Source organism: Peromyscus eremicus, chromosome 8a, assembly GCF_949786415.1.
Source record: "Peromyscus eremicus chromosome 8a, PerEre_H2_v1, whole genome shotgun sequence".
Lineage (NCBI taxonomy): Eukaryota > Metazoa > Chordata > Mammalia > Rodentia > Cricetidae > Peromyscus > Peromyscus eremicus.
Genome location: NC_081423.1, coordinates 28,361,760 through 28,379,845, shown reverse-complemented (window position 1 = coordinate 28,379,845; position 18,086 = coordinate 28,361,760). Strand labels below are relative to the sequence as shown.

The following is an 18,086-nucleotide window of genomic DNA, read 5'->3' as shown; positions in this document are numbered from 1 at the left end:
AATTACTAGGGCTTGAAAACTGTTCTTCAAACTCACAGTCCAAGTTTAATGTAACTGATTCAGACAAATAAAATGCATAATTCTGTATCATGTATCTTCCATATAATAGGTAGTTAATACATTAAATCAATATAGACTTTGAAGCACAAATTTAGGAAAAAATTAGACAGCCATCACTTAGGTCAAATTGCATACCTTATCAACTTTGAATTAAAGCTGGAAGGGCTCAAGGAAGGTGATATGGTGGGGATAAGTGCATAAAGTTAGCCTTAACACAAAATATCTGAGGAGATTCTAAGCATAGCTTTCAGAACCCCGATGGCACAAGCAGCAGCTAGCCATTACTGCAGACTAGAAGAGAAGCTGAGGTAGGCTATGGGTGTGGATGTTGAAAGGAAGGTACCCCAAGGTGGTCTGCACAAACCCCAGAATGAAGGCTAAGGGAGAGGAGCGTGGTGTAGGTGTAGGAGGAAGAAGTCTCAGCTCAGAGCATTGGGGGACATTCCAGAAACCCCAGTACAAAGTTCCAGGAAAGGAGCACAGTACCACGCAGATAGCCCTCTCCCTTCAGAAATGCTGCATGGCTGTAGCCAGTGTTTCCTCTTTGCTTAAGCACATCTCATTTGCATGCTTTCTGGCTTGAAGTTATGGGAGCATACACACACTCCTTCTGAACACACCATGAACTCGCTGAAAATGCCAGCTGAAGTCTTTTTGTCAGTATCACATCATTATGAACAGAGAGGGGGAAGTTACAAGTGATTTGGTCATTAAAGATGAAAATATAGACTAAAGCACTTTTAAGAATAAAGTGAGCATGGATGTAACCATGTAACTATATTAAAACAGTCATTAGACTATTCCTATCTTTTTTTTAATATGCTAGCTCATTTAGAAATGATTTCCCATAAAATTACTTGAGCTTGAAAGTTGTTCTTCAAAGTCCTGAGGAGCTGTTGGCTGTGAATGGGTAGTTGCTGCGGGAGGGAGAATCATTCTATATTGAGAATTTGGCCACTGATAGAGTTCCCATGTTGCAGTGCATGGCCCCACAACCATACATATATAGGCAGCACTAACTAGACTTAGTGGGTTGTAAGAAAAAAAAAGACATGAAGCTAGGAGAGGACATTTTAGGGGAGATATGGAGGGAGTGAAGAGATGGTGTGGACATTATCATATTTCATTGTATGCACGCATAAGAATCTCTCAAAAATGAAGAAAAAATTAAGTCACATTCAAAGTAACAGATTCAGAAAGAGCTTAAAATTTTTGTCCAGCATCTTCTGCATGTTCAATGGGTGTATGTTAAAGAAATACAGATTTTGAAGCAAAAATAGAGAAGAAATTAGATGGCTACTAGTTATTTAAAATCTATACATTAAATCAGTTTTAAAATGTATCTGTAACTAATATATATATAATATATATAAAGAACATAAATGGATACAACTATTTATATTTAACCATATATTCATCTATATTATGAAAGTTAAAAGAAATGGTAACTGAGCTATTGTTTTTCCAATATGTCTTCATTTCATTTTTTAATTTAGTTGAATTTATTTCATGTACAATGTGATATGGGTAGGCATTAGAGTACTGAGATAAAGTGAATCCAGTTTGAAAAGGTTGGTGTGTTTATGAAAAGATATTCAAAGACTAAAGAGAAATTATGAGAAAACAAGATATGACCTGAAGCTGAATGGGTGAAGCTAGGTGTCAGGGTCACTGACTATAACCCCAGCACTGAGATACTAACATGCTCCTGAGACAAGTTATATTTCCACTCTGGAGCCTTCTCTTCTAAAAGTCAAAAGGCTGTGCTTGGTGTCTGAGACACATTCTTGAAGGCTTGTGACTCTACATGAAGTCCAGTAAAATTCAAGGGTGGACAAAGTGTCCTGGGAAACTTGCTGTGGGTCACATGTATGTGTCATCGCCATCCATCCCTGAATATCAGTCATGGAGAAACAACTTCTGTCCTCATGACAGCCATCCCTCTCTTTGTATATAGAAGAGAACTATCAGTACAGACAGGTAGAAAGTGTTAGAGTGTGTTAAATCCTCCAGTTTGGGGTTTCAAGTTGCAGAATTGCTTCCCAGGCCCTGCAGGCTACCATGTGCCCAACTCCATCTTCCCAAGGTTTTGCACAGCAGCATCTTCTGACCTCATCTCCAGGAACTAGGTTCAAACAATACCCTTTCTTTGGCTGAAGAGGAGAGCATGCACCCCTGTGTGAGGCTAACGGTTTGTACAGCTATGCTGTGTTGGCTTCTCCTGTCAGAGCTGAGGGAACCACCAATCTTTAAATAGAGCTGTCCCTCAAAAATCTCATGGCATCTAATGCCAAGTGCACACTGAAAAAAACCAGATGCAGCGTATGAAAGTCTGTTCAGGGCCTCGCAGCATTAAAGGATGATGGCTCTAAGCATTCCTGCTCTAATCTGGATAATATTATGCAAATATTTCAGGCGATTTTCTTCCATCTTTCCAGGCCCCATCACTTTCACCATTGAATTTCATAACTTGGCTTCATTAACATAAAATCAAAATGCATGTCAGTCCTTACAGTATCTTTTCTGTAAGGTGATCCCTAGGAACAAGGGTTCTGTAGCTACAGAAGTTTGTGACATGTTCAACACGGACTCCTAGGGACTCGGGGCATGATAGGGCCTCAAAAGTTATAAAAGGGTAAGTTGAATGTGTTTCACTCAATATTTGCCGAAGTTAATGGGATAAAAAAGATTTTTCTCTCATCTGGCATGAGACATCTATTAATATCCCTAAAAACTAGCACTCCATGTAACTATCTGGAAGATGCCATGGTATAGACTTCCTGTTTGTATCAAATATTGGAGCCTGAAGAATGAAGAGTAAAAAAGTACTAACTGGGGACAGCACCAGGGAGAGCCAGTTTTGTGACTAATTCAGTTTCTTTGGTGATGTTTTCAGAATGCTTTTGCAGATGGGCTTGGTATCTGTGTACTGCCAGGTGTGGTCCAAAGGAAAGAACAAAGGTTGAGAACGGTGCTGTCTGCCCCCACCTCCCCGAATCTCTGTCCACTTCTGACTGGGCTGGTGCTGGGGATTCTGAGGAAAATATCATGATTGATTTTAAAGGAAATGCAATGTAGATGCCTCATTTCCAAATGGAAAAACTGAGGCTCAGTCACCTTCACTGAATAATAACTCTCCATTTTCTGAGCAATAAGACTAGAGTAAGTACCCAGTCCTGACTCTTTTGCCCACCACTAACCCCTATAAGCTACACCGTTGCTTAGAATATATTCTGCTGCTTCTCCTAACTCAATGTTGCACTTTACAAAAAAAGGTCAATTAAACACCTTAGTATGCATCCTCTTTGCTATTTCTGTGATTAAATAAGAGGATCGTGAGAGCCTAAAATATCTACCACAGAACCATCCAAAAATAATTGGAACTTGATTGGTTTTCTGAACCATCTCCCTCCGACTCCTCTATTCCCTGTCTTCTAGAACCTTCCCATGAATTGCAAGCCACAAATTTAATACTAGATTATATAAATGTTATGCAACTCTCTAATTTGTTTCATGGGAGCAAGTTGTCTTTCCAAGTAAAACACCAGATCCCACAAAGGCCGACTTTAATTGCCCATGGTACCTAGTCCAGTGTTAGGCAAGCAGCAGGCAAGCCAAATACTACTCATTGTTTAGAAACTGAAGGAATTCAGAAGAGATATTGAAATGACGATGAGCTGTACCTAACAGTAGCACAAGCCCCTCCCTGCTCCACACGCCATGTGGGTGGTAAAGCAAAACAACCAAGTACATTTCTGGTCAAGAAAAGAAAAGAAAAACCAGTGGTTTTCCTCCATTTATATATATAAAACACTACATTACATTTTCTTCTAAATACTTGGGGGTAAGGCAGGCAGAAGGCCTTTAGAATATCAGAAAAATAATTGACCAAAAGGGAGGGTAGGGAAGAGGACAAGAGACAACAAAAGAGAATAAAAGAGTGGAAAATACAATCACTAGAATCCTGTGAGGACGAGTGCACACAGAAGGCGGGACCCACAGAGTGCCACCTTTCTCTCTTCCAACCCTCAGGGGACAGTAGGGAGCGGAGCTGAACTACTCATTTGCAAAAGATGATGCCGTGGTGGAAGAGTGCATGTTGAGGGTAAATTAAGCTGGCCCTATTTTCTCTGCCTTTTTTTTTTTAATTCTTCAGCTAAAAAAAGACTGCACATAATAGCATCCACTGTTCATCTACACCACTATTGCACTATCTGCTTGTCCTGATGCACCCACCTGGGTGCTCTGGGCTGTGGTGTGGGGGAGATGGAATAAAGATTTTTTTTAAAAAGCCTACTTCTGATTACAGGTACTGGATCTTAGAGATGGCATGCCTACCCATCATATGACTGGGAGTAAAGACATTGGATAAACAGGGACCTAATTCTAGAGAAGAGGCCCAGGCAGATTAATTGTCTTGCTCCTTGGCTACAGCATGTGTCCTTTCCTTCATGAGGATAAATTCTCCCTAGAACTTCGTGACTCCAACCAAAACTTTTGCATCTCTGAGACTGTGCATGCCACTCCCACAGACTGGTGAGGATGGCAGTACTGGTAGGACTCGCCCCCAACCCACCCCACCCCCCAGCGTGGGCCAGTGCTAGCAAGGGTGGGCACAACACCCTAATCTCCTGGGTTAAGATCTCCAGCTGGGGACCATGGTCCAGGTGAAAGCAGTTGTTGTTGTGAGGTTGAGTCCCACAAGTGAACCTGTGAGTTCAAGTCCCATCTCTAACATGGGAAAAATTAGTAGCTGACCAACTTACAGTGTCCCTCAGCTCCTGCTTCTGTCCCTGAAAGAGAACGGCACTGTGTGCAGTGGTCTCCAGCGTGCAGGACAGTCATCAAAACCAGGTGGCATGCTGCCTGGCTGGAAATAAGGGTTCCAAGAATGCCAGCTACTTAGACTGCATTTTCCTTGAGCTTTTTTCACAGATACTGGCTCTTAAATACAACATTGAGCTGTGATCCTATCAAACCCAAGCCTTGATAAATGGCTTTGAACTTGATGGAGCAAAATAAATTATCAATCAAAAACAAAAACAAAAAAAATCGTCGTATAATTTCATTTTTGTTTTATTAGCTTTTATTTAAATTTTACAGTTGACCACCATCATTACCTCCATTGCTGCTATCACTCTGACTCTCTGCGACTGTATTACTCAGCTTACTCTACACATTTTCCCCATGCATTTCCACGTCCTATTATTGTTCCCTTGCTCAAGATTACATTTGTTCTTGTTAATAGGACTTCTGCTTCTCTAAGATTGCACTGTGTGGATCAGATATAATGTCTGGCACTAGCTGGCTATGTGATCTTGTTAATTCTACAAGGACATCTGCTAAATTCTGTTTGAAACCACAACATGAGTTTCCACTGAGATAGAACTCCTAATTTAAGACAGAGCTCCCTAGGACACTTGGGAAGAGTAGAAGAGCCAAGAACCAGCAGATGCCTTGATGCTCTCCTCCTGGAGGCCACTGGACTCTGACCAACGTGTAGCAGTGGTATTAGGGACCCGGAAGTGGGAGAAGAGTAGATGTAGTTTCTGTGGGCTCTCCTTTCCATGCCTTTTCTCTAGTTCATTATATGGAAACAGATCTTTTGAAGCAATTTGCTTGTCAACCTTGGTGAACCTAAGGTAGATGATGTTAACCTTGGATATCTTTTCACCAACAGGGATGGGAGAATAGGGAAGATGAGACAGGTCACCTTGTCAAACTAGAGCTAAGGTGGGGCACGTGTATGTGAGTTCCTGGTGTGTTTTTCCCAGCCCTCCAGTAGAGCCTACTTGGGCTGTAACAGGCACACGTTTCTTCAGGCTGCATTGCATTAATCTGCTTTTGTCAAGTCCATGAGACTTGCTGCCCATTTTGATTCTGACCCCAGTCCTCATCTGGTTGCCATGACACAGAGCAAGGCACCACCTTGGATTTATTCTTCCTCGCTCCCCTGTTCCCTGATAAACACCAAAACAGAGAGTCAGAAAGGTTGAAGGTGTGGCTCTCAAGACCTGGGAAAGACTGTTCTCATATAGGCCACTGTTCACATCAGGCTGAAGACACCAGCTGGCAACAAAATAAATCATGGAGATTATCCTTTTCATGTGTACCCTGATGCTTCCAGTGAAAAACACAGTACAGTTGGCAGGGGGTCGTTTACTACACTTTTCTTGCCCAGAATGTTCTAGCTTAGATAACAGTTAGTTGGATGGACTGAGAAGCCTGGTTCTGATTCAACTTTATAAGAGCTTTAATGCTCTGGCTAGAGTGTGAAACTACCGTGGCTGTAGCAGCATGCTGGCATGGATGACTGGCATGTTGAGCGGGTAGCTGCTGGTGCAAAGAATGTGTGGATAGCTTTAAAATGGACAAGATCCACTTTGGTTGTGTTAGTCATGAAAACATGCCTCACTATCACAGCCAACTCTCATCTCATTCCTGCAGCCCCTAAAAGAAGAAAACAAACCTTCTAGAAGAGCTAAATGGTAGCATCCTGCTATAAAAAGTAGGATCAGAAGTCACAAAGCTTGGTGCCCACTCCAAGGCTCACTCTCACTTCTTTGTGTGGCTACGTACACATTGGTCCTCCTGAGGGCTCTGGGTCATTACTCTTAGTGGAATGGCTATTTATTTCTAAGACTCAAGGTATTTACCAAGGAAAGCTATATCTAAGAGTTTGTTGTTGGTAGTACAGGGAGACGGGCATGACAGTCTCTCAAATGCTGAGCACAAGGCCTAGATCCCAAGACTCCACAAAGCCCAGAGTAGTACTACTGGGAAAGTAAGTGGGATTGAGCCACCTCTGTGGTCTCTTGTAGTCCAGACTCTGCTTTTATTTTGTACTTTGAGGTAAATAAGGACTTTGGGTGTGCTAGCTAAGACACCTGAGCTCCAAATTCAGATAACAATGATATCTATTGTGGCCTCCCTGAAATGGTGATGCTCATGTTCTGAGATCTTAAATCAATACTAGTTATTTGCCAGACATGTCAGTCAGGTCAGATCCCTATGCTGAAAGCACTGCGCACATAGAACAGTCATTGTCTCATGGTAGGAGTCACACTATAAAGTACCTGGAAGCTGTTTGTTCTTTCTGTGGAAAACCCCTGGGTTCTTCAGGGTCTCCCAGTGACTCACTCTGATTGAGAGTCACTGAGTAAGTCAAGGGCTCCCTGCATTATGACTGTCATCTGAATAGCAGACTCTGGACCTCAAGACCTAGTAGATTCTGTCTATGGAATACCCACACATAATTGACTTGTTAAGGTTTGAACATCTTTTCCTATACATTCTATAAGCTTGCGTCTTCTTTCCACTTCCCATTATACAAAGGAACCTTCACCCTATGGCAAGCCACAGAGGACAAACCACCAAACAGAAAGCTCTGATGGTACTCATGGGTTAGACAGAAATGATTCCAACAGCAAGCATTGCCTTCCTGGGAAACTCAGTTCATCTTTCCTAGTTTCCAAAGTTCTGTAGACTGGAGGTGGGCCACCCAGAGTGGTACCACTAAATCCTACACATTCTATTAGAAATTCAAGTATAGACAGTGTCTTCAACTAGACCAAGCTATTAGATATTAATGTTCAGACAACACCTACCTCACTCCAGACCAGCATGGTACCGAATATGACCTGTAACCCATCAAAGAAATTGTCCCCTATGATGATCACAGTCGCGCCTCCCGTTGTCCATCCTTCACTCGGGCTGATGGCTTTGATACAGGGAGTAGCTGCTTTTCAACACACATGAAAAAGAGAAGGAGTCTGCCGTTAGAACCAAACTTTAATGATGGGAGACTTGAGAAAAAGAAAAAAAAATCTTTTATCTTTTCACTAACAGAAAGTCCCTCAAGACCTCAACATTTCCTAGTCACATCAGGACCAGAAACCCAGGGAGCAACTTTAGTTCTTAAAGGCATCTTTTTCATTGCTCCTACTGAGATGCATACATTTCACCCATCCCTTTATTAATCTTGAAAGCTTGTGAAATTTAACACAGAAGACACACTGAATTTATCACATGCCAGAGATCCTAATACAGTAGAAGCTTTATAGAGTTGTTTCAAAGTTGAATATATTTGGTGAAGTGAAAACGTCTACATTCTTAGGTGAACATTGCTGCCCAATGCGAAGCTAACACGGTGAGCAGGAGGCTGGAGCAGGAAGGATTCTTGCTCCATGCTTTTCTCTTGGTAACATTAATGCAGCAACATTCCTCATTAAAAATCATTACAAGTTTTTCAAATACACGTCATGGGTCCCATTTTATAGATTCAAAGTCACAGGTGACTTGGGGTGAATTGTGCAAAACAAATAGCAGTGGTCTTGCTGAACCACAGTCTTCATGACCTTGGCTCTGTTGAGTTTCCAGGGCATAAAAATGTACGGACTGGTATCTCTTTCCATTGCAAATGGCCTTCATTTGCAAAGCTGTGACTGCAAAGCACAAGTTCTGCGGTTTCTCTAATGAGCATTGCTTACTCTGAACAGAAGGACTAAAAATACATGGAGTGGTACGATTATGACTTTGAAACCTCTCTGCAGGCAGCTTGACACCACAAAGGTTCTTTAACCCACCGGTGCCATGCGGTTGCTCTTATGATAATGGTTACTTTCACAAACACCACCACAGCAAACTGGAAAGCAAGTGAGATATTGTCCAAGAAGAGAGAGCGAGACCATCCTCTTCAATGAAAATTAAGTATTCAAGACTGACTTCCTGAGCACTGGTGCCAAGGAGAACACCAGTTAATTTTAAATGTGAGTGGGAAGTACTGGAAAAATAATAATAATTAGTATTGGACTTTGTCAAATTTGGCAAAGTCTCATGTTTTAACTTTTGCAATGAGCAAAGAAAACATGAAGTTAATCCCAGGGGGACCTGTGTTCACGTGCCACCACACAAACAAGAAGGATGGCGTTGGTTCTGATTCAAATTCATCCGCAAAACCTTGCACCGAGAAGTTTGAAAACATCCAAACCAAACATTTGGTGTTGGCTGAACTCACAGGAATACATCTGCAGCTGAAACCAGGCAGCTTGGCTATTTACTTTCCTGCATTTTATCCCCAAACAAAGCAATTAATCAAGAAACTAGAAAGGATCCATGACTGGACTTCATTCTTGTCCAAGTTTTGACCTACATGGGGTAGGGGATAATTGTCTCAAGGGCACAGGACCTTTTCTTACACAAAAGCTTTCTTGAAAACAAAAATGTTGACACACATAGGTATAAGCTTCTGAAGCAATGATGTAACACAATGTAACATTTCAAGCCGTTTATGAAATAGATAAGTTACATTTACTATGAAAAATTCATTAAACATAACCATTTTGGAAACATTTTGTTAACATCACCAGATCTTTTTTATTGATTTATAACTCAATATATTTAAGTACTAGGGTCACATACAAAAGATGTGCTGTCTTTCTAGATGCCTTGGAAAAATATTTGATATTGGCTTATGAACTGGGTATGAGAATCCCATCTAATTGCAAACCATGGGCTCCAGTAGTGTCATTAAATGCTGGGGCTGTGTTTGCCCATGCAGATTCCAAAATGGTCTTCATGTTAGCTTCTATTAGCTTTGGGGTTTCTGTTTTTATTTTATTTTTTATGAAACAGACATAATTGTTTAGAGAAACAAAGTCTTTTCTAAACTTCTTACCATAGCATAAAAGGACATGGAAGGGCATGTTTGAACATTGAAGAGAAATCTGTCCATGGGAGAGAACTTACATGGTCAAGACCTGCTGAGTTCACACTCAATTCCTTTCCTTGTTTATCCTCTTGTTATTTACAAAGTACAAATGGGGGGGGGGGCTGGGTATATGTGGATGTGTGCGTGGTTGGGGGTTTGGAGGTGGAAGGGAGTGTGGGTGTATATGGGTATACACACACACACACACACACACACACACACACACACAAACATAATTGAACTTAAGGAAAGTGCTAATGTTTTCAAATACTAGGAACAACTGTTCAGAAACCAGCCTATAGGTCAACTAGCCCCTGGAAAGGAAGAGAACATTGAGCCCTTAAGGAATAAGGAACCAATGTAATGCTATCTTCCCAGATTTCAGAGAGCAAATCTTGAGGGAAGTATAAAATAAGGAGATAACAACAATTTGAACTAATGAAAAGTGTTTCAGCTACTTTGAGAAATGATATATAATGAGACTTTATGTGTATGAGTATTTGTGTGTATGTGTAATTCCAGGTGACCAGGTGTTCTAGACAAAGGTCTAGAAGACAGGATGCACATCAGTTGTCCACAGTGGGTCCTTATGAAAAGGGAATATGACTGGACTCGGTTTGACAGGAAAGGAGGGCTATTAATTTTTATTCTATTAACGTTTATATGGCTTGAAGCTTTTCCACTGAGCATATATTAAGGCAATATATGAGGAAAAAATTCAGTGAAGCAGGACATGTGGTGATATTTGTAGTTTTTAGAGCAAATCAATACTAAAAAGGACCCAGCCAAGCACCTAACATCAGACATCAGCTGGGCTACTTAGAGTCCCTGGGTCTCCCTCCCCTCTTTCCCATTGGTAAGTTGTCTAAGGATGCTGCAGAACCTTCAAATCAGCTATGCCATCCACTCCCAAGAGCAGGGCAAGATCACGGTTTGAACAGTCACAGTGGCTGGATTCAGCAGAATTTGAGAGTCAAGATATTTACAGGAGTTCAATAATGAGCAGAGATAATCAATAGCATTCTTTTACAAAACAAAACAAACAAAAAATCCATTATGGTTTGGGAAGTGAAGGGGCAGATTTGAAAGTAGGACTGCTTTTTTTTTTTTTTTTAAGTAGGAAATTCATGGTTTAATTAATGAAAAACTCCTTCCCATCGGCATATTTTCACACTCTGTCCACAAGGGCAACAGACCCATTTCTGGTTCTAAATTTCATTAAAAATAAAAGTTTTCCCTCTTCTTCTCTTTAATGCTTCTCCCACCCCTCACCAGCCACCAAAGTAGAGATTTTCCTTCCTTCAAACTGTGACAATAACATGATTACCCCACCAGTTTAGCATAATGGTTCTGAAATGCTCCTGGCACATTGCAGAATTAAAGTGGGAATTATTAGGTAGCGCCTCTTTGTTATAATGATCACTCCACAAATAAAAGCTCTTCTCCCAAAGGTACTGCAAGGCACAAAATGCTAATTCTGAAGATTATGTGTGCGCTTTTATTAAATATTACTATGCCCTGCCTGTTTGAGGGCTTCTCTGCTCTGATTGTTTTATGAGGACCATGTTAATGTCATTCTGTCTTGCGAGCAGCAGGCACACATTTTAGCGTTTGTATGAGAGTTGATCAAAGGCCACGTGCTGGGGGAATTGCTGAGAAAACACGGACAAGCGATAAAAATCTAACAGATTAATTGGTTTAAATTTCATTTCAGGGTGTTGAACTTTGGCTTGGGACTTTAATACTACACCGTGAGTCAGGGCCTAATTACCAGATTTCCAATTTGCTTTTGAACAATGGCTGCTGGGAGAAGAAAAAGAAAGCCAGGAATTTTTTTTTTAAAAAATTGGAGAGAGAGAAATCATTCAGCCTCCAGTACGTATTTAACAACTAACGTGTGTGCAGACAATTGCACTGGGGACATTTCTGATCACCTCTTCCACCTCCAGAACATATATATTTTCTTCAAATCACCTCGGAAGGCAGAAGAAATCACAAATGCCCTCCATGGTTTAAATCGGTCTGACTTATAGAACCAGTGCTACATGATTCCAGTGCCTGCCTGCCTGCCTGCTTGCACCAGGAGCACCAGGCTCTTGATTAGCGAGGTGAATTTACAAGCTCGGCCTCCAATAGAAATGACCTATTTCATTGACAGAAAGCCAGGGTCTGGAGAGCCGTGTTTACCTCAGAGTTTATTAGTGGCCTTGGGAATAAGGGTTAATTGAGCTCAGAGGTGCCTTCCCATTGAGGTGAATTAGTGGTGTGTGTGTGTCGATCAGCAGGGTCCTGGGGCTGCTCTTGTTTTTGCCTCTGAGAGCTCTTTGTGCTCTGATCAATGCCTCACTTATTTAGGGTAGCTATAAAGACGACCCAGGTTCAAGGTTTATCATATCTCATTTCCAAAATGAGGGTCTGGCCACCGTTGTTGCCCCATGGCAGAAGCCTCAGGAGAGATGTGTTATTTGGCTTTGTTGCCTCCTTTTCTGCCTTTAGATATCCTGGACATACTATAATCTATCAATTGGCAAAATGTGCAATTTTAAAAAGTTTTGAATCTCAGTTTGGATCTCAAGGTGGCATTCACTACGGACTGTGAAGTGGGCACAAGGTTGTCCTCTGGTTCCATTGTGCCCACACATGAAACATGCCCAATTCCTTTTTCCAACATTCTATCCAACAGCCCTCTGTGAACAAGCGATTCTAAAATACAGCTACCTGAGGCTCCCCAACGAGGTGGCAGGGGCAGCACCTGCTTTTATTGGTATCTGAGTAGACACTGATGACATCATTTGACATCAATTCCAACATTCCACATCTACCATTTAGTGCAGCCCCCAGTCACTTGCTCCATGAAGACTGTAGTAGCTGCCAGTGGCTGAGAATCCACAGATGTGACACAGAAAATGCCTACTTGTGTCAGATATATACACTAGTTTCTGCCGTAATCATTTACTATTATTGTCATTGGCTTCCTGTTCACTGGAGTTCATTTATTTAGTAAGGTGCCCTATGCACTCATTACTTAGATTTTCTCTGGACTGTAGAACCTTCCTAAGTGTTTGTAGTTCAGCTACGTGGTACTATGTTTGGCCAAATGGACTGAACAGGTAGGTTTGACATCAGACCATCCCAAAGTAAAGTGAGTTTTTGCTCTTGTTTGTCTTCATTTTTACGACCTTTATTTTCTGGAATGGATATTCATTGGGAAATATATCAGAACTGTTTCAGAGAAAATGGCTTTACTGTTAATGCTCCAATGTTTGAAGCTTGTCAGAAAATGCGAAACCCCTGAACTGGACTCCTTTACTTTTCAATTTAATTTTTAACATTTGGTTTGTTTGTTTGTTTGTTTGTTTGTTTGTTTGTTTATGGGGAGGATGCACATGCCAGGCTGTGCATACAGAGGTCAGTGGACAACTTTTGGGAGTCTGTCCTTCCCTTCCACCATGTGGGGGGCAGGGAATCAAACTCAGGTTGTAATCTGGGCAGTGAGCAACTCTACCTGATGAATTATCTTGCCAGCCTGAGCTGGGCTCCTTCTGATGGCACCTTTGTGTGCTCATAAAACCTCTCTCCTCTTTATCTGCTGGGTTTTAGTAATGCTGTATTTGGGGGTAACCCCAATTCCAGAAGTGGTTGGCCCATGAAGGAGCCCCATTTGAACCCAGTGCTCAGTCTCAACAATTTGCTACTTTTTTAAGTGAAATGATCATTTTTCCCAACTGCTCCTTCGATGTGTTTCCAAACAAGCAGTTAGAGAGAAGAAGGGGACCAAAACCAGGGTTTGACACTAATTGGAAGGCTAGCCCTCTCTACGTTCACCACACACAAGGTCTGTTCTTGGGCCAATTGTCCTCCAACAGAGTGCCTGAGAAGCTAGTAGCTGCTGCGACACTGGGTCAGACATCTACCACCCATGGGGGCCAGTCCCACGTGCAGGATGCAAACACTACCACAGATGTCCCCCAATTCATAACAAACAAATTCCATTAGTAAGTGACCAGATGCGACAGCCCTGTCCCTGAAGCTATAGCACTGACAAGTTACCTAAAGCTGGTCCTCTCTAATTGCACTGTGTAGTTAAGGATTTTGTCAGCTAATAGAGTATGTTTTATTTTGTTATTGATCTGCATTTATTGCTTTGTCTAGCAAAATATCTAGATGTTACTTTGCAAAGAATTACAGTATTGTATATACAAGAGTGTCTCTCTCCATCTCCCCTCCCCCCTCTTCCTCCTCCTCCTCCTCCTCCTCCTCCTCCTTCTCTCTCTTTCTCCTCTCTCTCTCTCTCTCTCTCTCTCTCTCTCTGGTGTTTGTCACTTTAAAGAGAAATGTAACCCATGATATAGAGATTTCTCAGTACCAGATGCAATTAAACCTATTAAATATTGGATGAGGAAATTGAGATTTTCGAGTACTTTGCATCCTTTATCCCAAAGTGACTTCATCTGGCAGAAAAGCCCTTTGCTCTGACAGCATTAATGGCTCTCACTGAGAAGGAGGAAAGGAAAAACCTCCCAGTCACTAGATGGAAACATTGCTCCAAAGACTGTCCCTACAGAGGCAGGAGGGTGGTTATCCTTCACTTCGAGAAGTGACATCTATGTCCCAAATGAGGCCACTTGCCAATCACAGACCCAGCCCATGGCCTATCTACTTCCTATTTATTTTGATTTTTCTCGTTTCTTCTGAAATTCCTAAGTACATCAGCCATCAGTGGACACAGCTCCTGAGCAAGAGAAGGATATAAGTGTGATCACAATTATATTCTGGAACATTCCAGGGCAAGGGCTTCTGGATTTCTGAGTCTATCTCTCTGAGAACCACAACTGTTCATGTTCACTCTTCAGGGCTGTTTAACAATTTAGCTGTGAAAAAAAATCTTGACATTTTGATGCGCCTATAACTTCTAAATTGCACTTGAAAGATTGTTGAAGGCTTTTGGATTTAATGACAGGCAACATAGCATTGTTTCATAATATACAAAAATTGTTTGTTAAATACACACAGAAGCTCAGAATTTTGTGACTCAAGGAGGGCTTGAATACATTGCATTCCAACTTGCAGCTCACATGTAAGACCTGAAATTAAAATGCACAGAATTCTAATCCTGGAACAGTGAAAGGCGAACGTCACCACGGGCTTTCTCTCTCCTTCCCTTGCTCTGTGATTGTCAGCCACTCCATTGCTAAGTAATGGGGGGAAATAGTCACGGAGGGTGGGCGAACCCTCCGAATGAATTATTCATGGATCCAATTGTGGTATTTGTTGCAGAAATAGGGAAAGTGCTTGCTTCTGATAGCACAGTGAGTAAATAATTCTCTTTTTTTTTCCCAACAAGGGGAACTTTTCTACACAAAATTATTTTTTACTCTCTTCTCCTAATTACCCTACTGTATGAAAAGTTTGAGGAAGCAAAGAAGTGGAAACCACCTCCCCCAAACAGACACTCAATATTAAGAGGAGGGGAAACCATTTTCAGATTTAACAACAACAACAATAAAAATCATGTAACCACTTCTTCAAGGAATACACTAGTCTTTATTCCCAAGCAATCTTCCTGGGCCTGGAAAATCATAAAGTCAAATATGAACATGTCCAGTGGAAAATCTGTGACATTAATCTTGGCTGGAGTCGTATTTTTAACAGGACTTGAGAGTGTGTGTGTGTGTGTGTGTGTGTGTGTGTGTGTGTGTGTGTGTGATTATCCAGATGGCCATACAGGAATCGGCCTGATAGGATTAAACCTTTATGCTGAACTCCACTCCATCTGTTCACCAAGGCTTGCCTTTTCTTGTCTGAATATGAATTTTTAGCTTCCTTGTGTCTGGGAGCTGGACTTGGAGTGCAGGGAAAAGAGAGATGTATGCAGGCGATTTAGCATTGTCTGGCTCCATTCACACTAAAAATTATACAAAAAAGTTGAAAAGCATGTCGAATCTACTCTTTGTTTTTGTCCCGGGGTTTCTTCTCCTTATTGAATTTGAGGGTTTATTCAACATACTGTCGTCCTAGGTGTGTATGGCGACATTTGGCTGAAAAAAGCAGAAAGGGGAGAGAAGATGTGGCAGCCTTGCCACAAAAAAATGTTACAATGAGTAAAGAAGACACATACTTCTGAATGGATGACTCAGGCAGGAGACAGTCATCTGGGCTTTGTTCTCCACCCCCACCCCCCCATTACAAGAGGGTTAGTATTAGTCATTTTTTTTTTTAAACAAATTAGCTGCTGCAACTCTCACTGTCAATTCTTTTAGATTTTGTATGTTTCTCGGGAAACGTTCTTGCTGGGGTGAGGCCTGGGGGAGGCTGTAGTTTACAGCTTCATCTTATTGAATAAATCAAGCTGAGCTCACCTGGTGTTCCCTACATATAAGCTCAGAAACAGTGGCCAACTCATCTTTTCAACTGGACAAGTCCAGTTCTAGAAACTTTGAGGACACGGGCCAGGGGACCGCGCCGAGGGGCAATGCCTGGAGAGTGGTTCTGGAGCTATCATCTCTGCAACAGTCACAAAGGACCTGGTGCAGAAGGGCTGTGGCAAGCTGTCCAGGCAAAGCCTGGGAAATTCATGGCTAAGGTGCATGAATGGGAAGATCTTTAGAACCTTCCTCATCAGATGTTTACAGCCTCAAGATCAGTAGATGTGTTTAATACATTTGTGATGAGAGGCAACAACCTGTGATGGGCATGGCCCTAAAAGGAGGAGACAGAGTAATCTAGCACCCATCTGTGGACATCCTGTACATCCTTTGTCACAGTGGCACAAAACTATCACAAATGGTGGGACTCAGCAGAGCATCAGATGATGTTTGCCTTTCCCCATGTGGACATCACTATTATATCTCACTAGTTCCCTTAACTGAACAGCAGGACAGCGGAAAACAGTGAAACTTCTCACCCAAACTTCAGTGTGTTGGTAGGAATGTGTGGGTAAACACCTCATAAAAGGTTCTTTGATTCCTTCAATTGATAAAAGTTCTAGTCAGGTGATAAGGAGCGGTTCCCCCGCCACATACACACACACACACACACACACACACACACACACACACACACACACACACACACATCATCATCATCATCATCATCATCTACTCTTGTAACATGGAGATGTGCACATACACAGTCCCAGAGTCTATCCTTCACACTTTATCATAAATGAGGCTAGTTCACTGGGAATCCACCATCACCGTTATTTAACCTGCTTTGCCCAGTACAGGAGCCACTTTCCACAAATAACTGATTCAATGTTTAATTTATTAATATGAAAAATTCTTTACTTAGTTCTATTGCCAGAGGTAAGGAGCTACAATCAGTACATCGGTAGAACCCCTCCATCTACACAAGGCTCTCTTGGACAGCATGGGTTTGGGGACCTATACTGAGCCTATAACTGGTAATTAGGGCTGCTAGTTATGAAGTCCTCTGCATATTCCAGATCTGCTGGAGGTGATGCCTTCAGATCCTGCCAAGAAGGACTACAAAGCGAACCCTCACAGGCAGGACCAGGCAGGGAGTTAATGTAACAGGAAAAGAACATTGTTAAATTTGACATAACTACTGTTCTTTGAGTATATGGACCCCACACTAGTAGCTCTTTAGTTTATAAAGAAAATTTGCCCTCCATATTTTTCTATGCAATCTTATTTTTGTCAGCAACAAAATTCTACCTAAATTCTAACCAAAGTTAATAAATAAAATAATGAGGTTCACTGGGGCATTTTGACATGTACATGCCATTTTACTTTGTTCTTCATTGTGTCCCTCATCTACCACCTCCCCCCGCCACCTACTATGCCTTCCTCTTGCTAGTTTAAAATATTATGTAAACCATAGCCTAAAGCTACATAGGGCTGGAGGTTAGATCCCACCCATGATCCACCAGGGCACAGAATATATAAATCTTCCTCAAGTTAGGAATCAATCCTTGGCAATTCAGTTCTGCAGTGACTAATGCTGCCCCTGACTCGTCAAACAATAAATGCAAACCCTAGTCATGGCCGTTTCTGGTTCTGCCTGCTATTCCCCCCTCCCCCATGAGACACCATGGGAGTTCCCTTGCTGGCCTTCTTTTGTATGCATACAGTTTCTATATAAGCATTTGAGGAGAAGAATGCTGGAGGATTCCTACCACCATCATGCAAGGCAGCATAGACGGTGACTTTTTAAGGAACCCGTGTTTTGTATGTGAGCTGCATTTCAAAATCAACCTTGCCCAGCTTTTAACAAGGCCCAGGCCATGCTTTTTTGCCTTTGCAAATAACTCTGCTTGTATTTCTCTCTGCAAGTACAGCTGCCGTGGCAAGCGAGT

The 18,086-nt window shown here is 41.8% G+C and overlaps 1 protein-coding gene across 2 annotated transcripts in view; it reads right to left on the bottom strand.

Annotated features, from left to right (window-relative positions):
• Ebf1 (EBF transcription factor 1) overlaps positions 1 to 18,086 on the bottom strand; it is a 389,967-nt gene that overhangs the window by 90,323 nt on the left and 281,558 nt on the right. For both annotated transcript variants that reach the window (XM_059270378.1, XM_059270379.1), the window contains exon 9: positions 7,668 to 7,798. In XM_059270378.1, the coding sequence (XP_059126361.1) occupies positions 7,668 to 7,798 (131 nt within the window). The remainder of the gene's footprint in view (positions 1 to 7,667; positions 7,799 to 18,086) is intronic.